Genomic DNA, 27,075 nt, shown 5'->3' with positions numbered 1-27,075 from the left:
GTCTGCCATCCCATTGCCCAGCAAATAAAATTCAAAATGCTAACTACAGCATACAAAGCCATCCCCAAACCGTCCTCTCTGCTCCTCTCAAGACCTCCTGCTCTTAAGCTCCCTTGTCGCCTCCTCCCATGTTCGTCTTCAGGATTTTTTCAAAGCCTCTCCCATCCTCTGGAATTCTCTACCTCAATCTGTCTGGCTATCTCCTACTCTGGATGCCTTCAGACGACCCCTGAATATTTATCTCCTCAGGGAGATCTATCACACCTCCAACTAATCTTTTACCACTTCCATCAGATCATCCCCCACAGTTACAACCTTTTGTACCGCCTGCCGCACCCTATTACAATCAAGGCTCTTCTTAGAAGGGCCCTCTTAACGCTATTGCATTTTATTGTATTGTAACTGTATTGTCTCCCTTTTATATTGTAAAGCGCTACATAAACTGTTGGAGCTATATATAAATCCTGTATAATAATAATAATAAAGATGTAATATAAAGTAACTCTTAGTCACACACTTTGCAGGCAAATTAATTAACAAATTCGATTCTAAAATTCTTCCGTTGTAGTTGACTGGACAATCTCTCTAAATACTTTCCAGAAACCATTAAACTTACCAGTAACAGCAGAGGTTTACTCTGTCGAATTGCTCCAAAACATCCCAGGAATCCCAGCAGAGACAGAGCTAGCCCAACAAAGAGTAGGATGTAGCCACCAGCACTTAGTAAAGGATTTGAAGTGAAAATATTCTGAAATCCATCAGGATCAACTACAATCCATATACCAACTCCTAGAAGGCAAATTCCTCCTAACTGCAGAGAAAGAATATTAAATAAAGTTAAGATAGGATACAAGCAGAGGCAGTAATGTTTCTTAACCACTACAATACAGGGCACTTTCACCCCCCTTCCTTCCCAGACCAATTTTCAGCTTTCATCGCTCTAGCGCTTTCAATGACAATTGCGCGGTCATGCTACACTGTACCCAAATGAAATTGTTATCATTTTGTTCGCACAAATAGAGCTTTATTTTGGTGTTATTTATTCATGACTCCGTTTTTTATTTTTTGCGATATAAGCGCAAAAATGTGGAAATTTGGAAAAAAATCCAATAAATCCAATAAAATCTAATTTTGTCATAAATTTAAGCCAAAATGTATTCTGCTACATGTTTTTGGTAAAAAAAATTCCGTTAAGAGTATAATAATTGGTTTGTGTGATCAGGGACATATGTACGCAAATGATCATGTACATATGTGTGCAGGTGATCACGTACATATGTGTGCAGATAATCATTGGGACATGTGATTTTAGTGGGACATATGTGGGGGACATGTTTTTATTATTAGGGACATGTGTTTTTATTATTTGGGGACATGTATGTTTTGGGGACATATGTGGGGACTGTGTTTGTACTGTGTGGTGTGTTGTGTGTTGACACTAGACTGATGATCAGTGAGTAAAAAGCTGTAAAAAACAGCTCATACTCACTGATCATCAGCCGGCTGCAGCGTTCTGCTCTCCTCTCCTCAGCGATGACTTCTGTGTGAGGAGAGGAGAGCCGATTGCCTAGCAACCGGCTGTTTGTTTACATCACATGACGGCCGTGATTGGACACGGCCGTCATGTGATCAGGAGGGCCAATCACAGAGCCCTCCTGCCGATCTGGGCACATCGGGATCGCGCCGCTGCACGCGCGTGCGCGATCCCGATACTTCTGAAGGACGTTTCTGAACGTCCTATTAGGAGTAGACGGCTCCCACCCGGCCGTATATATGCATTGGCCGGGTGGGAAGTGGTTAAGGATTCAGTAATGTTACAATGATGCCATGGAATTGTTCTCAGAATAATAATTTCAAAAGCATGCTTTCACTTTCTTTACAATGGCATCGGCAAAGGTTCAAAGCTCTTTAAGTCAAAGTTAACCTTTTACAATTTACTAAAGAGCAACTAGTGGAAATTTACAAAACTCATGTATAAAATACAACACCCTATAGAAATTGTCCCTACTGACAAAGGTCTCCATTGCAGTAAGGTAACAATGCAAACAACTCTCTCTTCTTTGTAATGTACTTTCTATCCTGATCAATGTTAATTATTTATCAGTCAGTACATGTTTAACAACTAATTGCCACAAATTTCAGTGTTAATAAATATAAATTATTGCATGTAGGTAACAAGATTAATTTCAAATAGTTCATACTTACAAATATAAGTGCATTGAAGAGAAACATCATATATTTCATAAAGAGTAAGACACCCATATTGTGAATGTGCTTTCACCTGCAAAGCAATTATAATCAATTAAAATGATTAAATATAAAATGGCAATTTATGTTCTGATATTTACTTCTTGTATTCACACAAACAGACACAGTAGTTTACATATAACTGCATAATGTTTCAATCACAAGCACACAAACCTACTGTACATACTCTTGGGTCAATTTAGTTACAAGCCTAGCAGCCTATTAGTATTGGATTGTGAAGGGATAGACACCGCAGTTCCTGGAAGAAACTAGTCAGCCATTGGTAGAAAACCCAAGCTCAGTTCCTGGTAAGAGTTATACTCAGCACTAAAAAGCTGCAGTATGCTGATAATATTTTACATTTTGTTTTTCATGTATGTTTCCTAATTCTCAAATAAATGTATTGTTATTTTTTTATTTGAACTGTTTTTCTATTCAAATTATATTTTTTCAAATTCAGAGGGATCACAAACTATGTCAGGTTTTTGTCCGGGTCCCCATTGGAGAGACTTTCCTTCATGGTATTATTATATTATTATTTATTTTTATTTTTATTTTTTTGTGGTTGAACTGGATGGACTTGTGTCTTTTTTCAACCTGACTAACTATGTAACTATGTAACTATAAACAGTATATATACACTCATTTTTGAATTGTATTGTATTCCTAGACCTTTTGGTTTTGCTGTTTATTAAGATATACTATATGATTGTTTATATCTTTTAATCAAATTGTTGCTTTAAATAAAGAATAAATAATAATAAAAAATAATAATAATACAAAAAAGTAATTCTATTTAAAACTCTTTCACATGTAGTTCAAATGTATAGAAGGCTAGTTATTGCTGAAATAAGATGTAATTGTCGATATTATTAGTAGTGGTCTTAAAGTGTTTGTTACCCCAACACTTCATATTCCTGATATGTGCCTGTTGTGCCATGTACTTGTGTTAAAAAATATCTTGTTCTTTTTTTATTTCTTCTTTTTTGTGAAATACAGATCCTTCCCATCCACCTGCTTTTCTATTTCAAACTAACCACGCTAGACATGAGTGCAAGTCCATCCCAGTGTGGTTAGTTTTCTGAATGTGCTTGGAGTGTGTACCACTGTCTGTTCAACAGAAACCACCCTAATGTCCAGCTTCTGTTGAGTGGTCCTTTTGGAAAACCAGCATTCGATCAGCATTTGCAGCCACTGGCTGCATCACTGATCAGTATAGCTTGTGTGGATGCAAGGATCTGTCTTTTTTTTTTTTTTTACTTTTTTCATTCAACATGCTGTTTGAAAAAATAAAAAATAATGAAAAACAATGCATGTATACCCTGCTTAACCCAATGGCCTAACTTATGCTGACAAAGCCCCCTGCACTGTCATTTACTGGGAAGATCAGTGTACTGATGTTTCTCCACCCCCACCTCCCCAAGCAGAAAATATAAGCATATAATCCTATAAACATAGGTTACCCATGCCCAAATTTAAGGGAAGGACCAAGAGTAAAAGTTAACCCAATGCAACACAAGCCAATACCATCCCACTGTTTCCAGTAAGCACCTTCCCATTGCAGGTTTTGGGCAATGGTAGTTGGGAAGGGGAGCCCAACTGAATTTTGTAGGGTCACCACATTTGGTGGTAGACTCATTTCAATACCCAGTCAGTCATTGTTGGCCTTTTCATGTGGGACAAGAAAGGAAGGGTAAGCAGCAGCAAAAATACCAGCTTGCCACTTCAACTGCTCTCATACAAGCTGGTGAAAACAGCCCCCTTCCTCTGTTTCATGCTCTGGGCAGTTTCTCACTAGCCATCACAATTTTTTGTTAAGCATTATTTACAGGTTACATTTTATATACTTTTTTTTTTTTTTACTTTTTTCCTCATAGGGTCTTAACTGCCCTGGTCAAGCAAACATGAGCAGAAACAGCAATACTGTAAATAAAAAATGGATTACTGGGTATCAAGCATGTATCACTTAAAGCAGAACTCTGGGATTTTCAAAAAAATCCCCATTAGTACACTCACCCCCTCACACAAAACACTAAACAGTTATTATATTTGTGAAATGTTTTCCTCTTTAAGAGACACGTGTGATTTTACTTTCAGGAAGTCAGTTCTGTGATTCAAAAATGCATCATCTTTTATAGCAGGGAGGATCTCTTAGAACACTGTAATCAGCCTACATTTCCCATTAATCCTGGGGATAGGAGTGAATGTGGGAGGTTCACTAGCCTTGTACATGTAAATGTGAACTCGTCCACTTCAACATAAATCTCACTCCTCATTCTGCAGCTAGCAAGCCATACATAACACATGGTGTGATAGGTTACAGTCTTATAAATTCAAAGCATTTTAATATAAATGCAAACCAGTGCAAAGTTTCAGTGTCCACCAGTGCTGACTGTCAAGGACCATCGGAGCCAAATGTCAGGGACCACCAGTGCCGAATGTCAATGTCCACCAGTGCCGAATGTCAGGAACGATCAATGCCAAATGCCAGTGACCACCAGAGCCAAATGTCAGGGACCACCAGAGCCAAATGTCAGCGACCACCAGAGCCAAATGCCAGAGACTACCGGAGCCAAATGTGAGGGACCACCAGAGTCAAATGTCAGGGACTACCAGTGGCGAATGTCAGGGACCACCAGTGCCAAATGTCAGGGACTACAAGTACCAAATGTCAGAGACCACCAGTGGCGAAAGTCAGGGACTACCCGAGCCGAATGTCAGGGACCACCCGAGCCAAATGTCAGGGAGCACCAGAGCCAAATGAATTACCAAATTTTGTGACTTGAATTAAAGTATGTGAACAGCTAATGTTGATAATGAATGTTAGACACAAAATCTCAAACTCCTCTATAACATAAATCCTCAGTTCACTTCATTATAATGTATATGTTACTGTGTGTTTAAAGGAAAACCCATAGTAAAAGAGATATGGAGATATCGTGGAGCTCCTTCTGAAAATGATAGTTGCTTGGTTGTTTTATCCTTTTTAAGTTACTGATCTCAAACAAACATGCAACCGCAATGCCAGAGCATAGTCAGAACTCCTGACTTATATACTTGTCCCAGGTCACTGATTTAAAAAGTGCAAAAGCCAATGAAAGAGCATAAAATGATAGCATGTTGTATAGCATGATTTTAAAACTGGTAACATCAAAAGCAAAAACTCCATAAAGATGATGTTCTGCTGTTTGTCAATTACTACATTGTACAATTCATTATTAAAGAATGTTGTTATTGTTAAACAATCGCTGAAGGAGCCTTTTTTCATTCCCAGAATCCCTAAAAGCCCCAATATGAAAACTGTATGCACTGCTCACAAGGTACCCAAAGGATAAAGGAAACACTTGGGAGTCTATAATGTCTACACGATTCACACAACTTTCACTTAAAGGAGAAGTCCAGCCTGAGCTTGTTTGGCTGGGCTTCTCCTATGAGTTACAGGAATGCAATTAGTTTTGCACTCCTGTGACCTGTTTACAGCAGAGAGCAGACTGAAGTCAACTCATCAGGAAATCAGTCCAGGCACCTGGTGGATCCAGACTTTATTGTTGTGATGACTGAAGTCCGCTCTCTGCTGACGTCACAGAAATCAGTCCAGGCACCGCGTCATCATGACAATAAAGTCTGGATCCACAAGGTGCCTGGACTGATGCCTGTCTTAGCCTGTCAGTGAGCTGCTGAGAGCCTGAGATGGCCACTACCCCGCCCCTCTACGGCTCCAGTGAGCATGGGGGTCAGAGCGGAGAGCTGCTGACTGACATTCTCGGTTCTCTCAGCTTGAGGAGCTGAGAGAACTGAGCGATCGGTGATGTTCAATCACCCGGATCTCAGTGCAGAGGTGACGAGGGACAGATGTAGCATCGAAACGATACTCCATCGACCTAGATAAGTATGATACTGGAAAAAAAAAACATACTTCTCTTTTAAGATTTAAAGATTTTCCAACTGGTTTTAAACTATGTTAATCCTTGGTGAAAGTTGTGTGAATCTTGATGAAAACTTTGAAGTTGTTATTACGGCTGTTTAAATTCTAATCAAGTCTATAATTCTAATGCCCTCAGTAATAAGTTCAGGATCTACAATGTATAACTGGGGGGTGGGTTGCGCTATGGATCCTTAAGAGTGAATGTAGAAAGGAAAAGAAAAGAAAAGTTAAAAGGTAAGAGCAGCCTCTATTGATTTCCACCCACGGGTGGAACGATGCAAAGACAAAGGGGGGTAATAGATATGGCGCTTATACCTATATGTGGGGACTAGTAGTGTGTTGGTGTATAAAAATGTATTGTATTGTATAGGTCAATTTTCACATGTGTGGCAATATATAATTCTTAAAGTGCTGACTAATTTTGGGCCAAAGTGTATATAATATATATTTTCCAGCGTGCTGGTTCAAAACCCAAAATTTTAAAATTAAATGAAAATTAAATAAAAATACAATAAACTCAAAGTGCACGCCAATGGCAACAGGTAACAATGTAGCAAACCATATAACTTATTAATCTAAATAGCAATATGCAGTTATTAAAGTATTAATCTAAATGGCAATATGCAGTTATTAAAGTGTGCGTGCAAATAAATTCTTGCAGACCTATAGGTGAAGACTAATTGTGATAGCTGGTGGATTAGTCGTGAAAAAAGAATATTAAAGTATATTACGTATACTGTGGTGCCAAACTATAATAAATAAACATATATGAAATATCACGGTGGTAGCATAAACTGGTCTGATAGTGATGCTTTGCATAAATTAGTATAAAATTAATGAAAATTAAAAATTAAAATACCATCTACATGAAGCATAAATGTGCTAAAATGATAAAACACAGAAAAATTAAATAAAATTAAAAAATCCCAAAAAACGTGCAAAGTTAGTGCAAGAAAATGTGCAAACAATGCAGGCAAATTTTAAACATTGGACGTGATGGAGCAAGTCTCTATTGGGTGGCGGAAAAAACCGCAGGTGCAGAAAAGGAGGGGGGTGATGTTTTCCAACTGTGTTCTTCACATTCGGTGGCTTAAAAGGGTGTTAAAATTATTATGCTCTCACCAGAAGGAGGACCCCATCCGGGGTGGATCAACATTCACAATATTAGCTATTGTGCGGCTCTCTGGCTTCCTTCCACTTTAAAGATTAGGGATCCCTCGTTCCTCCGTGAGTAGCAATAAGCCCCGTTTATATGGAGTAGAGAAGAGGCACAACCATAGTGTGATACCGTTTTTAAAGAATTTTATTGCAGAAAATAGTTAAAAAATTACTCACAAACAACTGGTTTAAAAGTGCGGTGTGTACAGCTTTTAAAATTCCCGCTGTTGCAATCTCCGTCTGAGCTCGAGGTGTACGCTGCCTGGCCACGCCCTACGCGTTTCGTCACACGGACGTCATCTGGAGCCCCGCTCCAGATGACGTCCGTGTGACGAAACGCGTAGGGCGTGGCCAGGCAGCGTACACCTCGAGCTCAGACGGAGATTGCAACAGCGGGAATTTTAAAAGCTGTACACACCGCACTTTTAAACCAGTTGTTTGTGAGTAATTTTTTAACTATTTTCTGCAATAAAATTCTTTAAAAACGGTATCACACTATGGTTGTGCCTCTTCTCTACTCCATATAAACGGGGCTTATTGCTACTCACGGAGGAACGAGGGATCCCTAATCTTTAAAGTGGAAGGAAGCCAGAGAGCCGCACAATAGCTAATATTGTGAATGTTGATCCACCCCGGATGGGGTCCTCCTTCTGGTGAGAGCATAATAATTTTAACACCCTTTTAAGCCACCGAATGTGAAGAACACAGTTGGAAAACATCACCCCCCTCCTTTTCTGCACCTGCGGTTTTTTCCGCCACCCAATAGAGACTTGCTCCATCACGTCCAATGTTTAAAATTTGCCTGCATTGTTTGCACATTTTCTTGCACTAACTTTGCACGTTTTTTGGGATTTTTTAATTTTATTTAATTTTTCTGTGTTTTATCATTTTAGCACATTTATGCTTCATGTAGATGGTATTTTAATTTTTAATTTTCATTAATTTTATACTAATTTATGCAAAGCATCACTATCAGACCAGTTTATGCTACCACCGTGATATTTCATATATGTTTATTTATTATAGTTTGGCACCACAGTATACGTAATATACTTTAATATTCTTTTTTCACGACTAATCCACCAGCTATCACAATTAGTCTTCACCTATAGGTCTGCAAGAATTTATTTGCACGCGCACTTTAATAACTGCATATTGCCATTTAGATTAATACTTTAATAACTGCATATTGCTATTTAGATTAATAAGTTATATGGTTTGCTACATTGTTACCTGTTGCCATTGGCGTGCACTTTGAGTTTATTGTATTTTTATTTAATTTTCATTTAATTTTAAAATTTTGGGTTTTGAACCAGCACGCTGGAAAATATATATTATATACACTTTGGCCCAAAATTAGTCAGCACTTTAAGAATTATATATTGCCACACATGTGAAAATTGACCTATACAATACAATACATTTTTATACACCAACACACTACTAGTCCCCACATATAGGTATAAGCGCCATATCTATTACCCCCCTTTGTCTCAGGATCTACAATGCTCATGTAGCACCCTCTACCTAGGTAGGTGCTAGAGGTTAGGATTTTTGGTAGTGCAGGAAAATTTAAGCAGGCCTAGCTGGGAGCTAGGCCTGGTTGTTTTGGTTTGTGTGGGTTGGGAGTGGCTCAGAGTAGCAGCTGATGACTGACAGATAGCATCACTTCACTGTCATCTCCCTCTTACTTCTATAAAGTGCCAGAAGGAGAGGAGAGAAAGAGAGGTAGGGCTGCCTGTGGTATTTTAAGGAGCCTTGACCAATCCCCAACTTGGGTTGGCAGGGGGCATGCCACCTTAAATACCAGGGGTCAGCCCAGGTGGGGAGCAGTTGTCGGGTGGAAGAACTGAGGATGGAGTACTAGGCTGTCGGGGCCTTTGAGGGAGCTCCCTAGTCTGGGGAGTGATCATTGGCTTGCGCTCGGGTGTAGGACGCAGCCCATCAGGAAATCGTAGAGGTTCTGAACAAGAGGCACAGGAGGAGCAAGAGAGAACAGCAGGAACTAGTATTGCCAGGCAAGTCTTCAGGAGGGAACCATAAGTTGCAGACAAGAGGGCTGGTGAGTGACTTGTGCAGTTTGGGAGGGCTGGAGAGGCATGTCAGAGAGGACTGAGGGGAAACAGTTAGAGATGGGTGTGGAGCCAGTAGGAAGGATTGCAATGTCATGGGCAGCGAAGATGGGCAGCTGTAGCCAGGAGGGCTAGCAGGGCCTGAAGAGGACTGACTGGGAGCAGTAGTCCTCCTATAGGACAGCTAGGACAAAAATACTTTCTATTTTCTGCTACACCATAGGGGCCCGCAGTCCCTGCCTGCAAAGGGCAAGTTACTTGGGCCTGGCTAAGCCAGTTTCAGGCCTAAACATGTGCTAGCTGCTCCTGGGAGAACAAGAGTTTTTCAGGAGGGAGAGATAAAGAGCAATAGTCTGCAAGCAGGAATTGTGCAGGAGGAGAATGGAGAAGTGTTGTGTACATAGTTGTCCCGATCGACTGATTTGCCGGGCATCTCATAATCCCCTTACCCCATCCAAGTAAAATTCCCTAATAAAAATAACAAATACAAGCACATGGACTGTTTTCTGCCTGAGAATGACCGAGGAGTGAACGCCGGGCTGGGTAGGGTTCCGGGTGGGCCACATCACTTAACAGTACCACTACACTCATAACGCTTTCTGCTACAATTACAGTCATTGCTTTTCTCATGTACAACTGCGAAAACCATGGTTCTAATTAGCAAGGGTAAGTTTATATAGTACTTTGTTCCCCATTCGACAAACTGTTTTTAGCTGCCCCACTTTTTGAACCCCAGTCGACTAGCTAATCATAGTATAATACTAGGTATAATAGTATGTAGCACTAACCCCCGAAGGAGCTGCTGAATTTTTCTGGGCTTACCGGTTACCTTCTCCAGCTCATACTCGTTGTCCTTGTCTAGGGGTTCCCAGGGTTGATAACTGTAACTGTAGAGACCGACACTTGAATTCCTTGTTAGGATTTTTATTTTGCATGAAACGAATGAACAAACTCAGTCTCTAAGTTGGGAATAGAGGGTATCAGGGTAAAGTTTAGCTCAGGTGCTTGGAACTGCTGACTTCAAATAAAGTCTCTTTCTATGTACACTGGATCCTTTAACTGTTGGATAAATCCTTTAGTTTTGGGTTTAGCAGCCAACAGGTAAGTCTAGCTTTTCAAAGTCTCTCACACAAACTTGGTTGGAAACTTAGTTACAACTGGAAGGGTAGAAGTAGGAACGTTTCTTACTGTACCAGAATCTTTCAGCCAGTCCAGCGATACTCTAAGTACTGTGGATTCAACAATGTCCATGGCAGCTCAGCTTCCAGGCTCTTACCAAGCAGCCAGCCTTGTGCGTGGCTCTCTAACTTAAGAGTCCTCCCCTGGTCATGTGTAGAGTTACTGGGCCTCTCCAAACCTGAGATGAACACCTTAGAATCCTCCTTCCAGTTACTGTGTCTCGAACTAGCCAGTTTTGAGGCTCGGGAATGGATGGACCCGCACCCCAGGCCATGAGGGCCCCGGGGGCTGGTCAAGAGGACCAGAACCATGGAGTCAGCAACAACTTCTGGACCGGAACCCAGACCACGTGACTTTGACACCTTAAGTACCCCATCCCGGACTACGCAGTGAGACAAACGTGCCAATTGATTGGTTCCGAGATAAGGATTGATACCTAATGCGTCCAACCAGACTGCGTTCTATAGCCTCCCACAGGTGTACAACCCCACCTATGACCAGGCAGAACTTCTAAACAGCCCAGTCAAACTGATGCCAAAGTGCAATTTAAATATGTGTTCAAAAGTAAATTTGAACACATATCGCATACTCGTTGGGAGTACCGGCGCTACAAGTATAATAAAGGTAAAGCAAGTCCGAGGTCTAATTATTGAGGAGTCACAGGCCAATAATGCCACTTACTGGAAGGAGGCCATGTGGGGAAGTTCATTTAAAATAACACATTTCATTCTGCAGTTTCTTTTCCATAAGCAGCAACCTCCAGACAATTTGTTGGGTACTGCATCCTGACTATAATTTCATGAAACATTCTGACAGCACCCATTAAAGAGACTCTGTAGTGGTTTTTGTATATATATTTTCATTATGAATTATGGAGAGGAGTACAAAAATCGCATGTTAAAAAATCATTTTTTTAGGTAAATATTTATTATTACATAGCTCTATTATGTAGTTGTCAATCCAATCAGCATACAGAGCTTCTTTTCATGTTTTCTCCTGTCTTATTTTTGTAAAAATCCTAAACTTAGTAACTCAAGATGAAATATACACAGAAGTGAAATATTAAAGGAGTGACACCTTTACTGGACACTTCACCTGAGGATTCAACCAAATAAAAAGCAAGTTCTACTGTGTTCTCTCTTTTGAGAATCCACAGTGTTCTGAGCATCTTTTCGTATATATTATATACCGCATTTATCGACATATAACACGCACTTTTTTCCCCTTAAAATGAGGGGGAAATCGTGGGTGAGTGTTATACGCCGATCCCTGCTGTCTCTGATGGAATAGGAGTGAGTGCTGCTGAATTACATAGAGCTGCGATCTCCTGCTTACCCGGTGCTCCGTCATGCACAGCCACGCCTCCTGGCCCCCGTATTGGGCCACTGTTCTGTCTATCATATGAATAGGACCAGGAGGCATGGCTGTGAGTGATGGAGCACCGGGTACACAAGAGATTGCAGCTCTGTGTAATTCAGCGACGCTCGCTCCTCCTCTTACCTTTGAGACAGCAGGGATAATCCAACACTGGCGAGGCTGCAATGATGGGAAAGGTGAGGCGGCAGATGGGCACAGAACAGGCTGCATTGTTGGTCAATTTATAGGCTGCAGATGGGCACTGAACAGGCTGCATTGTTGGGCATTTGACCAAATGTTGTCAAGCCTCCCACATGTTTCACTGGTCTGCTCTGTGGACACTTCTTCTGTTCCTGAACCTTCCTCTGTGCTTCTGCCACCACCTGGTCCATGCAGTCTATAGCCACTATTTCAGGTACACATGACCAGATGCCGCTGGCCGCTGGTACTGTTGCCTTGTAGGCTCGACCTGTCACTCCTGGTTGCTTGCACTGTTCCTGGTATGCTCTGGGTGGCAAGGGGTTAATTACCATAAGTAAATAATATGCAAATAATTACTACTGGTCACTGGTGCTGTTTCTAATATGTTCCACCTGGCCTCCTGACCATAGGCCCTGGTACACTGCACAAGGGACGTGCAGTCAGGGGAGGCAGAGCCTCAAAAAATGTTTGTGTTATCATTCATATTCTCTGAAAAATGGCCAAGAAATCATAGATTCTGCAAACTTATCTGCACAACTATATATCACGTTTTTTTTTTTAAGAAGCAGTTTAATGAATACAAAAAACAAATTTTTTTTGTTTAATGTGAAAGATGATGTTACGCTGAGTAAATAGATACCTAACATGGCACCAAACTTCAGTACTTTAAAATCTCCATAGGCGACGCTGTAAAAATGTTTACAGGTTACATGTTTGGAGTTACAGAGGAGGTCTAGTGCTAGAATTATTGCTCTCGCCCTAATGATCGCGGCGTAAGTAACCTATGTGCATCTGGCTCTGATACTAGCCAGTGCTTCACCAGCCACTGACCTCACCACACGTCCCTGCAATCCACCTGCCATTCCTGGCCACAGGCACCATGTCTGGTATCCCTGGCCATATGAACTGTTCTTGATATGCTCTTGCCACCCTCTGCTCCACTATACCCTCACAGCCATTAACATCTAAGCATCTCCATTTGGTACTCCCAGCAGCTTCTCCCATTTCCTAACTAGTCATCTTACAATAGCCATCTGTGGTCCTATTGCTTATTCCTGCTATGCCTGCCAGTATATGGGGTAGAGATCTGTGAGTCCCTGATAAACATTACCCATCCCTTAGACTCTCCTCAATGAAACCAGGCATAGTAAGGCTAGGTTCCAGTTCACTCCATTCTGCTTGGTCTGTGATTCCTGGGATCTATGCTAGTTTCCAATGCCCCTGGCTGGGCCTTCATTTTATTAATTTACTATCAAAAATTTTTAAAAAATATTTAATTTACTTTTACTATTATTTTATCTCTGTTTTTAACCACATTTCAATTACCTTGCTTTTATTTTCATACATAAATTGAAAAAATAGCTGCGAAGAAATTCAGATTAAATAAAAATGTTAGTTTTCATCAGCTACTTTATTTAAAGTCCCATAAATGTTTATCTCTGTACTGACAACTCAGAGCAATGTAAAATAATACAGTAATTTCCCATCTAGATCATCAATGTTTTGTGGTTGTTTGTACCCCTAAAACAGCATAATTGCCTTTAGGAATGGTAATGTCAGTTAGGACATGTTTCAAAACATGGTCATAGTTTTATTCCCAGCAAATTATTTTCCTAACTGGCTACCAACAAACAAAATATATAGTAAGCCTAATGCCGCGTACACACTAGAGGACTTTTCGACGGACTAGGTCTGATGGTCTTTCTGAATGAACAGACTTGGCCACACACAATCACACCAAAGTCCGACGGATTTGAACGTGATGACATACGACCGGACTAGAATAAGGACGTTCATAGCCAGTAGCCATTAGCTGCCCTAGCGTAGTTTTTTGTCCGTCGGACATTACACACGAACAGATTTCTCTGTCCGGCTGAGTTCCGGTGGGAAAATTTCTAAAGTCCGTCAGATTTTTGGACAGCAAAGGTCCGATGGAGCCCACACACAATCGAATTGTCCAACGGGTTCGCTCTGTCGGACCTTTGCTGTCGAAAAGTCCGGTCGTGTGTACGTGGCATAACAGTCCAAACAAATGTTCAAACGTCTTTCACACTAGAAGAAGATCCTCTATGAATTCTAAATAAAGCATTTACAATACCATAACTCAGTTCAAGGCAAATCACCAATTATTAATCCAGACAAAAGAAACAAGGATATATAAACATAAAAAATGGTTTTACTTTTATTGGCCTCAGTCACTGTTAAGCAGCACTTTTTGCACTATAATCTATTTAATGTCACCAGCAACATTAAATATATTGATAACTTGTGCTCATTGTGAATTTTTCACTTACCAGTAAAGGGTCCAACTATTCTACTCACTTACTGAATTGTGCATTCACTGCTCACTGATCTTTTTCTAAAATCTAGTGTCAATGATTAAACATAAATATACAAAGCAGACAACACTTGGATAATTACCTTTAAAAGTTTTGACGTGTAGCTTTTTAATTCCACAACCCAGTAGTGCTCCAGCAATTTCTCATCTGTAAATCCTGCAATGACATTATGTTCAAGTGTCCATCCTCAGAAGGAGGAAGATCACTTTGGTGTTCTCATGAATAGGCAACTCCTAATTATCCAGGAACAAGATCTAGCTTTTACAGATATTGATGGGTTACAGAAAAACAGCTGGAAGTCTGGGCAGGAGAGACGTTTACAATGCAAGACATCATTAAAAAGTAATATGGCAGAGCACAAGTAGAATCTGACCTCATTGTGGTGGGTTGTAGTTTAATTAATTGTACAGCCCTTCACAGCTTGACTTCACTATAACAGGTGTCCCCTGTGTAACAATGGAGACTTAATCAATATTCAATGATCTTCCTTTTTAATATTGATGCTTACAATTTGTTGATGACAAGACTCCAGAGGAGTTCCTAAAAATAAACAAATAGCCAAGTTCACGTATCAAATAAGCTGATAAGCTATTTTAAGAAATTTACATTCACAGATGGGCCAACAAAAATGTAAGATGGCAGTATGCTGAGGATGGGGACATTATCATTTGAAGTAAGGTTACTGAGTCCTCTTACTGAACATCTATAAATACCACTCTTATATATTGATGGACACCACAGTAGATTGCAAGGTTGTTGATTATGTCATTCATTGTGTTTATAGTAACAACTCCAGACACTAGAGATGTGTCCTTCTGTGCTATGGGGTGAGTAAGACATGTCCGGCCTGAGGTATGGGTAATCTGGCTTCTAAGACCATAAAGCCACCACAATTACTCCCAGTGAGAGGGAAAAATAAGTTAATTATTACTAATGAAACTGCATTTCTATTATTTTCGAATATTGTATTTCCACATATGATATTACTGTACATCTGTTGTTTAAACTTATGAAAACATAATAAAAACATTGAAAATGGAAAAATACGTTAATCTGCTGCATAATTATATAATTTCATCTTCAAATGAAAAAATGAGACGCATGAATATAAACATCACTTGGGATTTTGGTGGGACCTTACCCATCATAGCATCAAGTTAAAATACATTTTGGCAAGAGTGGAATTTTCCCCCTCATTTCCTCTCTCCATCAATAACCTGTATAAAATTCTAAGCCCTCACTGCCTTATCTGAAAAAGAAAAAAAAATAGTAGACAATTTGGTTTCTGTTGTTCTAAGTCCTTGTACACACGGTCGGACATTCCGATGGACAATGTCCGACAGGACCGTGTTGTCGGATAATCCGACAGTGTTTGGGCTCCATCGGACTATCCGACGGACCAAATTTTCCAGCTGGGCTATAAAATTTTCCGACAACATGATCCGATCGGACTTTGACCGATCATGTGTAGAGAATTCCGATCGGACAAAGTGCCACGCATGCTCAGATCAAATTCCTAGACCAAAGCTATTGGCTACTAGCCTGAACGTAGTCCCGTCCTAACGAAATAACGTCATCACGTTAAGTACAATCAGATTTTCTGACAACTTTGTCCGACTGTGTGTATGCAACAGTTTCGGCCAAAATTTGTCGAACAAAACCTGTCGGACAAAATCGGACGGATTTGGTTGTCGGAATGTCCGACCGTGTGTACAAGGGCTTAGAGTCATGACATCACTGAAGTCTGGAAATACCATATTTCTTTTTTCTGCAACATGTTGTCACATTCTTGCTTGTTTGCCTGTCTGGATTTGGTTTGCTTCAGTGACATTTGGAATCGTATCTGCTGCTGGTGAGATATCTTTGTCAAATGTGAGGTCCAAACTTCTCTAAAAGGTAGTATTAAATACAACCATAAATAAAACCATGCATGCAACATTGATGTGTGGCAGCATTTCATTCAAGGATTATCATTACTATAGATCAGACATCACTAAATAGCGACCGAATGACAGCCCTACCCAGACCACGGCTCCACCACCTAGCAGCCTGAATATCCTCTCCTGGATGACATCCTCCTTCCCCCGCTGCCGCTACAGCATTCATCCTATTGAAGAGAGAAGGCGCAGCATGTCTGGACAGAAAGTGGGGAATTTGAGACGTGCTTTTCAAGATAACAAGCTGGTGATTTATTGCTAGGATGCAGGGTGGTCCTAGCAACCAATCACCTGCCTTGTAACATGAAAAGCATGTCCTGCCCTCTGTCTTAACATGCTGCACCTTCTGCCTTCTACCTTCTGTGGATCGATTGGAGGAGTTTTGTGAAGGGGAATGTAATGTAAGGGAGGGGGTATTCATATAAAGGGGACTGGATTGCAAGGAAGGAAGGGAAGATGTAAAGGTAATATGAAAGTAAGGGGGGTTGAAGGGGAATGAGATGGAAGTAAGGGGGGCTGTAAAAGGGGCTGAGGTGAAAGTAAGGGGGAGATTTGAAGGGGCCAGAGATGAAAGTAAGGGGGACTGTAAAGTGGACTGGGGTTCCGGGATGGGGGGTGGTGAAGGGGACTGGGGTGCAAGTAAGGAAGGGGGGCTGTGAAGGGGACCAGTATACAAAAAAGGTTGTGGGGGGCTGTGAAGGGGACTGGAATACAAGGAAGGGGGGCTGAGGACACTGATGTAAAACATGGAGGTCTCTGATGTGAGGCGGGGGGCTGTGATATGAAGGGGGGCAATGGACATTTAGATAAAGAAGGAGCTGGAATGTAAAGGGGGGCTGTGATGTAAAATGGGGGACTTGGATGTAAAGGAGGGCTGTAATGTAAAGAAGGGGGTGTATGGTAAAGAGGGGCTGTATTGTAAAGGGTTGCTCTGATGTAAAGGGGGTGCTGTGATGTACAGGGGACACTGTTATATAAATGGGGGCTGTATTGTAAAGGAGGGGAGTTCTGTGCTGTAAAGAGATGTTCTGCAATGTAAAAGTGGGGCTGTGATGTAAAGAGGAGGACTGATGATGATGGCGATGTAACGGGGAAACTCTAATGTAAGAGGGTGGGGCTGTGAAGAAATCGAATCATAGCGCAAACATGAGACTCGGACCTCTGCTGGATTCACATTTTAATGATCAGACCTCTACGAATTTTAATTCAATACGCCTACATGGTAAATGAACTCATCTGATGTGTTAACATTTACCGGTAAGGTTAGTAGCCATAGTAATTTTTCTGATATGACTGTTACATTCTGTTATGTCTTATAATGTTTATTATATATGAGTAAAAAAAAATAAAAAAAAATAAAGCTCATCCACTGCCAAATTATGAATATCAAGAAAGAAAAAAAAAGACACTTACCCACCAAACAGTATTGGATGAGATCATTTTGTAATAGAATTGTACTTTATAAAGTCTAAATAGCACACTGTATAGTAAATACAAAGCACAAGCGGATTAAAAACAATTTAAAAAAACATTTTATGTATATACCCTTTAACCGCAGAGTCACTGTTCTATGAAGAGATAATCTTCATAGAGAGGTAAGGCACTTCATAAAAGCTAACACACAGAGTACTGCAAAGAACTAGCAGATAAAAAAAAACAATTGTCTGTGTATCCTTGCAGCGTTATATTGGCAGACAGACTTTTAATCTTCTACTGTCAGGGTGCACACAAAAGACTACAATAAAGACATTTATCAAGAACACACTTGCACTGAACTTTGCAAATTATCCAGTAGGGTTTTAAATATGTAATTTTTGTCTGTTAAACGTCCTTTTAATAATTGTAGGCAGACTATAATAAGAATACAAAATGCTGTTGTTAGTAATAGAAAGTACTAAAATTGATGTGTATGATTACCCAATTCTGAAATTGCCTTTTGCAATTGCATTGTAAACACTGACAATTCATTTTGAGGTTTCATATGTTTAGATTGCCTCTACTAGGAAGCCCTAATAACAGCATTTATTTTCAGTGTTTGCACCCTCTTTATAATGGTTGTTTACCGAGTTTGACAAAAGATGTTCAATATTGAGGCATGGCGATTCTACTTAGACAGTGTTTTTAACAATAAGCTGTTAACTTCCATTGATCTTAAATATTACAGAATTTGAAGGCAAATGAGCATCATTTTAGGTTGGATTATTATAAGAGAATTAAAATATTTTTATTTTTCCCATTATTTTTTATATGTCAGATTGTACAAATAAATACTGATTTAAGTTTTTGCTTTGACATATATTTGTTTCATATATATATATATATATATATATATATATATATATATATATATATATAAACAGTGTATGTATTTTTATATATACAATGTACATTCACCGGCCACTTTATTAGGTACACCTTGCTAGTATCGGGTTGGACCCCCTTTTGTCTTCAGAACTGCCTTCATTCTTTGTGGCATAGATTTAACAATGTGTTGGAAACATTCCTCAGAGATTTTGTTCCATATTGACATGATAGCATCATACAGTTGCTGCAGATTTGTCAGCTGCACATCCATGGTGTGAATCTTCCATTCCACCCCATCCCAAAGGTTCTCTATTGGATTGAGATCTGGTTACTATGGAGGCCATTGGAGGACAGTGAACTCATTGTCATGTTTAAAAAAACAGTTTGAGATGATTTGAGCTTTGTGACATGGTACATTATCCTGCTGGAATTAACCATCAGAAGATGTAATCATAATGGGAAGGACATGGTCAGCAACAGTACTCAGGTAGGCCGTGGTACTTAAAGGATGCTCAATTGATACTAAGGGGCTCATAGTGTTCCAAGAAAATATCCCCCACACCATTACACCACCACCACCAGCCTGAACCGTTGATACAAGGCAGGATGGATCCATGCTTTTATGTTTTTTATGCCAAATTCTGACCCTACCATGTGAATGCTGCAGCTGAAATTGAGACGCATCAGACTAGGAAAAGTTTTTCCAATCTTCTATTGTCCAATTTTGTTGAGCCTGTGCGAATTGTTCCCTCAGTTTCCTATTCTTAACTGACAGGAGTGGCACCCGGTGTAATTTCCTGCTTCTGTAGCCCTTCTGCTTCAAGGTTCAATGTGTTGTGCATTCAGAGATGGTATTCTGCATATCTTGGTTGTAAGGCGTGGTTATTTAGTTACATAGTTACATAGTAGGTGAGGTTGAAAAAAGTCCATTAAGTTCAAACTATGTGCGCAATTATATGTCAGTATTACATTGTATATCCCTGTATGTTGTGGTTGTTCTGTTGCGTATCTAATAGTTTCTTGAAACTATTGATGCTCCCCACTGAAACCACCACCTGTGAAAAGAAATTCCACATCCTTGCCGCTCTTACAGTAAAGAACCCTCTTTACAGTTTAAGGTTAAACCTCTTTTCTTCTAATTTTAATGAGTGGCCACGTGTCTTATTAAACTCCCTTCCACGGAAAATGTTATCCCTCTTGTGGGGTCACATGTACAGAATTTGTAAATTGAAATCATATCCCCTCTCAAGTGTTTCTTCTCCAGAGAGAATAAGTTCAGTGCTCTCCTCCACTATGTGTCTTACGAGTTCTATTTTAACCGCTCTAATTGTATCCTTACATTTCTTGTGGCATTTTTTGTAAAGTCTGAATGCTGATGATCCCTCTGCCTTGTATTTTTTTAAGGCCTTCTCCTTTGCTTTTATATGCATTTTTACATTGGAGTTAAGCCATCTAGGACTTCTGTTCACTCTTTTAAATTTATTTCCAATGGGATGCACTGGCTAATGTCCTTATTTAATATGTTCTTGAAGAAAACCCATCTCTCCTCTGTGTTCTTTGTTCCTAAGATTTTATCCCAATTTATATCTTCTAGCAAGGTTCATAGTTTAAGGAAGTTGTTTTTTTTGTCTTTGCATTCCCCTTATGTTTCCTATTTGTGTGATTTATACTGAAGCTAATTAACCTGTGATCGCTGTTTCCTAAATTGCCCCTTATTTCTGTGATCAGGTCTGTATTGCTGGTAATTAGTAGGTCTAGTAATGCTTTGTTTCTAGTTGGTGCCTCTACCATCTGACCCATGGAATTGTCCAACAAGACATTTAGGAACTGATGAGCCTTAGACGAATGTGCAATCCTCCATTATGACGTCACCTCCCACCCTTCCTGCTATTCCAATTTGGGATAGGAGTTCCATCTCCCCCTCCCCCCTCAGAAGGACATTCGAGTTACTGTTGCCTTCCTATCATTTCAAACCAGACACCCATTCTTCTTTGACCTCTGATCTCAACAAGGGATTTTCATCCACAAAACTGCTGCTTTCTACATATTTTCTCTTTTTCGGACCATTCTCTGTAAACCCTACAGATGGTTGTGTGTGAAAATCCCAGTAGATCAGCAGTTTTTTAAATACTCAGACTAGCCAGTCTGGCACTTACAGCCATTCCAGGTTCAAAGTAAATTAAATCCCCTTTCTTCCCCATTCTGATGCTCAGTTTGAACTTCAGTAAGTCATCTTCACCATGTCTAGATGCCTAAATTCAATGAGTTGCTGCTATGTGATTGCCTGATTAGCAATTTGTGTTACCAAGCAATTGAACATGTGTACCTAATAAAGTGGCTGGTAAGTATATATATTTATATATATGAACACGTTTTGTATTAGAAGAGACAGGGAACAATAGGTATTTTGATTATTTTTATATTACATTTTGTCTGAACAAAATCTTGTCTATAGTTTCTAACTACACAGCTGTTTATATCACAGACAGCAAGGATAACCTGCCACAAATTTGTGGTAGTGTTGAATTGTAATTCTGTTAAATTGCTGCACATTTTCACTGGCAAGTTGTATACTTGCAGAGAATTTGAAGCACAAGTTCTAGTTGACAGTTTTACAATTTGTAGCATATTTGCTTGGTAAGTCTCTAGCAAGAGCAAAGTTACAGTGGTGAGACTACAGCAAGAGCTCTGCAAGTCTGCAGCAGGAAAATTCAGCCACAATGACCCCTGTGGTGGGATGACTATTGCACAATATAACTGAACCAGAACTTTCAGTAGGCTTGCAGAATGTTAGCAAAGAAAGTTGATCTGGATTCATGCAATGTGGTCTTGCTGCAATTGTGCAGCAGGTTTGTGAAGCCTGGCAAGACTAGCAAAAGCTTAACAAGTAATTATCAAACTTGTAGCACAATTATGATCCCAGAATTATATCTGGGATATCATGTAAATCAAAGTAAATTTTGAAGAGAGGGGAAAATAATTAATGTGGAATGCAAGTCAAAGACTAACTATCCTTACATTTACTCCCACTCCTGTTTCAAATCTATTATGTTATAAGAAAAGAAAAACGTGAAGGTCATCAACTTACTATTGAGTAATCACAACACCATTATATATATATATATATATATATATATATATATATATATATATATATATATATATATATATGTGCATACAGGTGCAGCAATCCTTAATTTGCAGACTCACCAGTTAAGGTGCGGTCTCCGTAATTAAGGCTAAATCTTATAGAAAGAAAACGGGGGAAAAAAACTCTCTGAACTGTGCTACGGGTTGACCAAGCTACTTTGAAAAAAGGTATAGTTTATTGCATAAAAATGTAATTAATGGTACACTTTACAAACACCGGGTGCCCACCACCAACACCCAAACTCACTTAAAAAGGGATAACGTTGTCTCAGGTAAAAACAATAAGTCACAAGTCGTGCTTATGTAGCACTAACCCCCAAAGGAGCTGCTGGTTATTTTTGGGCTTACCATTACCTTCCGCTTCTTCTTGTTGCACGTTTACGGTGAGTCTGCAAATTAACTGGTGAGTCTGCAAATTAAGGATTGCTGCACCTGTATGCACATATATATATATATATATATATATATATATATATATATATATATATATATGTGCATACAGGTGCAGCAATCCTTAATTTGCAGACTCACCAGTTAAGGTGCGGTCTCCGTAATTAAGGCTAAATCTTATAGAAAGAAAACGGGGGAAAAAAACTCTCTGAACTGTGCTACGGGTTGACCAAGCTACTTTGAAAAAAGGTATAGTTTATTGCATAAAAATGTAATTAATGGTACACTTTACAAACACCGGGTGCCCACCACCAACACCCAAACTCACTTAAAAAGGGATAACGTTGTCTCAGGTAAAAACAATAAGTCACAAGTCGTGCTTATGTAGCACTAACCCCCAAAGGAGCTGCTGGTTATTTTTGGGCTTACCATTACCTTCCGCTTCTTCTTGTTGCACGTTTAGGGGGTGTCCCATGGTAGATGACCTAGTATCTTGAGACTGACAATAGATCCACTTGAATGGATTTTATTTGTAAACGTCAACTATTGAACAGTCTTTCACTTGGGATCAGAGAGCTGGAAAGGAATTTAGGTACTATCAATGTCAAAGTCTATAAACGTTAAGAGCACTATAGCTGAATAGCTTCATGCAGTATGTGACCCCTTGTTACTTATGGACTTCCAAGGAGAAATTGGGACACCTGCTTGATCAATCAAAGACTCCTGTTCATTGGGGTCGGGTGAGTATACCAGTGGTCCAAGTGCCTTTGTTTAAATCTATTCATAATATGCCTGTTCTAAATAGTGATTTATCTCTTGAGCTGCATTTTCTCTGGGACTATACTCTTTTCTAATATATGGCACTACTTTTATCCCACCGCTGATAAAAGTGATCTTGCGGTGAATCTGCTGCAGAGACCACTATTATCGGAAACCAGACCTCCCGCTGAAGAAGAGGATACAGGGGTTATGGCAGCTAGCTGCTACCATAACAAATATATCCCTCTTCAAACAGGCGACGTATATTAGCGTGCAGCATTCCAGAAGTGGTTAACACAAACAGTGTATTTGTTACTTTAAATGTAGATACTGAATTAGATGGCCTCTTCATGACATTAAAGAATCGTATGGTAACACTTGGCTACACTTGGAGTTGGACATAGCATTCTTTGAACAATATTCTAAGGAACGCATGGTCTCTAGAGGCCTACGATGGGATATACATCCCCAACAAGGAGACTCTGAAACAGAAACTTGGTTCCACTACTTTAATGAGGGGGGCATCAACTTTCTCAGTTTTCTGACAGAAAAGAAAAGAGTTAGACTAACGACCATCGATAAAGAAATTAAAGATCTGAGAGAGAAACTTCTTCCACATCAAACTACATCCGAATATATTTCCCTTTCAACCAACCTAAAGATTAATTTGGAGAAGGAAGAAAAGGAACAGAAAACGAAGAAAAAGTGAGATTATAAAATAGATTGGAAACTCATATTATGTGATACAATGGGTCATATGTCCTAAACTTGGTTAAGGCTAAGGATAAGATAATGAGATGCTAATGAGTGTATAGGTAAGGTTAGGTTAGTGAGAATAGAAGGTAAAGATGATGAAGAGGTGATCTACATAGAAAATTAAGAATATAAATGAACCATATCAACCAAGGGAAATAGGTAGAATAGAAGGAAAGTGCAGCATAAAATGTGGGTGAAAAAATTTGGTCAAATTTACCTAATAAACACTTCAATTCTAAGTGATCCACATAGTGGGCAGGTAAAGGGCTGGAACCCCCATGTGATTCAAACCGCCCCCGAATGGCTTATAAGGGCTGGTCTGCCACACCCACCAACATCACGTAGGCGTGCACTATGGAGAGTAGGCAACTGCAGCAGGGTGGAGCCGCCCCCAGACAAAACAGTGCCAAAATGTTCCTCCACCTGGCTGCTAGGTGTAAACGCGATGGAAAAAGGTAGCACCATAGGCGTAGCACAGCGGTTCCATGGCATAAGGCGTGATGTCGATGCGTAGTACAGGGCAGTCCACCCACCCTATAGGGAGGGGAGGAGGAAGACCCCAAATACGCCTCGCAGCTCCCAAAGTGATGGAGCAACTGCTCCTATCTGTAACATGTGACACATGCAGCTGCCAGGGATATTAGAAAAATATGGGGGTGGGGTGGTAAAGAGACCCCATCCCATGGAGATTAGCCCGGTGGAAGGAGGGGGAATTCCTATATTTGGTCATTTAAAGCGGAGGTCCACCCTAAAGTGGACCTTCCGCTCATCGGAACCCTCCCCCCCTCCGGTGCCACAATCGGCACCTTTCAGGGGGGAGGGGGGTGCAGTTACCTGGATAATCCAGGTAAGTGCACCCACTTCCGGGATAGCTCTCTGCGGAAAGGGGCGTAACTCTACGCCCCTTTCCGCAAGTGCCCGCCCCTTCCTGCAAGTGCCCCGCTGCCTGCTGGGAAACACACAGATCCCAGAGGCAGCGGGGAGCGTCCTTATTGCGCAGCGCGATTCGCGCATGCGCAGTAGGGAACCGGGAAATGAAGCCGAAAGGCTCCATTTCCTGATTCCCATACCCAAAATGGCAGCGGCAGGACCCGACAGGCGACCTAGAGATCGGCTTCGGGTGCCGACATCGCGGGCGCGCTGGACAGGTAAGTGTCACTATTTTAAAAGTCAGCAGCTGCAGTATTTGTAGCTGCTGGCTTTTAAAAAAAAAAAAAAAAAAACGCGGAGTCCCGGTGGACTCCCGCTTTAATTATTACATGATATAATTGGGTATTAATTAGACCTAAAATGATATAAACTAGGGTGCTTCCATCCCTAATTTTTTTGAAGAAAAGAAAAAATGGGACTTTAAATGAGGCGGTGACTGGGTAAGGTCAATTGCCTCCATCCCTATCTAATTGAAACAAACAGGAGGACTGGGGGTTGGGACTTTAAATGAAGCAGGCAGGTGTAAAAAGTTTGAATTTATTGGAAGTCAGTGATAAGTTACAGGAGGGTAATCATGAGTACACCAAGAAAACCAATATATTTTGTTCAAAGGATAAACGTACTGCAATGACAATTATCCATTAATAATACAAATCACATATTACAAGTGAACTTCACTTGTAATCTGTGATTTGTATTATTAATGGTGGCCCCTGTAAAAGATAAAATATGTTGGACGAACTATTAGAACTTTTTTTGTGAGGGTAAATTAACACATTGCCAGTATTAACAAAAGGTCGTACTTTTACAATAATAAAAACTTAATACCAAAATAGTAATGTTACAAAAAACGCATTTCATGAAAGACAACCACCCTACATTTTTTCACAAAGCTTTTAATCAGTCGTTTTATACCTCAGCCTCCTCCAAAACTAAAGGAGTGACAATCTTTATCCATCAATCTTTCCCATTAGAGGTTCAACAGGTTTACAAGCACGAAGATAGTAGGTTTATCATATTCAAAGTTACCTTAGCAGGTAGAGAACTAAGGTTCATGTCCTGTGTGGTATAAATAAAGAAAGTAAAAAAAAAAAAAAGAGAACTAAGGATTGCCAATGTATATGCAACAAATGAAAAACAAACCACTTTGTTCACACAATTAATACACTGCAACAATACCACTCCACCACATATTATTTTGGGTGGAGATTTTAACTCAGTTTTTCAAACTAACCTTGATCGTATGTCAGGGCTGGCTCAGCCCTTCCTTCTCTGAGCTGGCCGCACAGCTGTCAGCTAATTGTCAGCTCTCATCTCTCTCCACAGTTAACCAGCTGTTGTGGATCTGCTCATCAGTCCCGCCTACTTAAGGATCTCCAGCTCACTTCATTCCTGCCTGCGCCTTGGTCACATCACAAGAAACCATCTCCTGCATTCCTGTTTAAAGACTGGTTTTGCTGACATCCCTTCTGGCTCCTTATCCTGCTTGCTCTTCCTCTACCTGGATCCCTGACTTCTGGCCTGGCTGATTCCCCGATATGGTTACTGAACTCTGGCTTGGCTGACTACCCGATTTGGTTACTGGACTCTGACTATGCTTGACTACGCTGACTCTATTTAGCTTTTTATTTTTATTAATAAACAAGTGTGATTTTACTGTACTTCTGTCTCGGTCTGGTTCATGATTTCTGACAGTAGGTGAAGGCCATGAATTCAGACGATACAGTCAATCCACTTGTTGGTAATATTTTTTCCAGATTGGATGAGCAAGATCACTGCATGGATCAGTTTGCCATGGCATTACAAATGCTCCTGAGTCGCACGGCTCACCTGGAATCCCCCACTGTGGCTGCTCCAATACAACCTGAGTTGCAGGCCGTCTCTGTGCAGGCACTCGCCTTTTTTACTAGACATGTGCATTCGTTTTCGTCCGAATGCATTTTCGTCCGAATTTCAGCTATTTTCGTTTTCGTTTTGACAAACGATAACGAAAGCACAAAATCCGAAAAACGAAAGATCCGACAAATGCTTTATTTTCGTTTTCATTGTTACAACAGTTCGATATAGAATAGGAGATTCGACATGACTCTGACAATAACAATCTGTCTATAGAACTTGTGGTCGAATGTGCCTAACCTTACCTCTATTAGTCCAAGATTATATAGAGAAAATATTCGACAGAGAAAAAAGATTTGACAGAGAGAAAAGATTCTGCAAGTTACTGTCCTAAAAAGTGTTTGGGGACCCGGGAACTGCCCCAGGGGACATGGATCAATGCAAAAAAATTTTTAAAAACTGCCGTTTTTTCGGGAGCAGTGATTTTAATAATGATTAAAGTGAAACAATAAAAGTGTAATATTCCTTTAAATTTC

At 40.2% G+C, this 27,075-nt stretch overlaps 1 protein-coding gene across 1 annotated transcript in view; it reads right to left on the bottom strand.

The window, feature by feature from the left end:
• Positions 1-14,721, bottom strand: part of LOC143982549 (tetraspanin-18-like) — a 132,036-nt gene extending 117,315 nt beyond the window's left edge. The window contains exons 1-3 of the mRNA XM_077481389.1: positions 14,560-14,721; positions 2,206-2,281; positions 617-811 (exon numbers count right to left, since the gene is read on the bottom strand). Coding sequence (XP_077337515.1) covers positions 617-811; positions 2,206-2,262 — 252 coding nt within the window. The 5' untranslated portion in view covers positions 2,263-2,281; positions 14,560-14,721. The remainder of the gene's footprint in view (positions 1-616; positions 812-2,205; positions 2,282-14,559) is intronic.
• Positions 14,722-27,075: the final 12,354 nt, after the last annotated feature.

Source organism: Lithobates pipiens, unplaced genomic scaffold (genome assembly GCF_037356315.1).
Source record: "Lithobates pipiens isolate NorthernLeopardFrog02 unplaced genomic scaffold, aLitPip1_a1.2 Scaffold_16, whole genome shotgun sequence".
Lineage (NCBI taxonomy): Eukaryota > Metazoa > Chordata > Amphibia > Anura > Ranidae > Lithobates > Lithobates pipiens.
The sequence above is the reverse complement of the archived record's forward strand: the minus strand, read 5'-3'. Positions and strand labels throughout refer to the sequence as shown.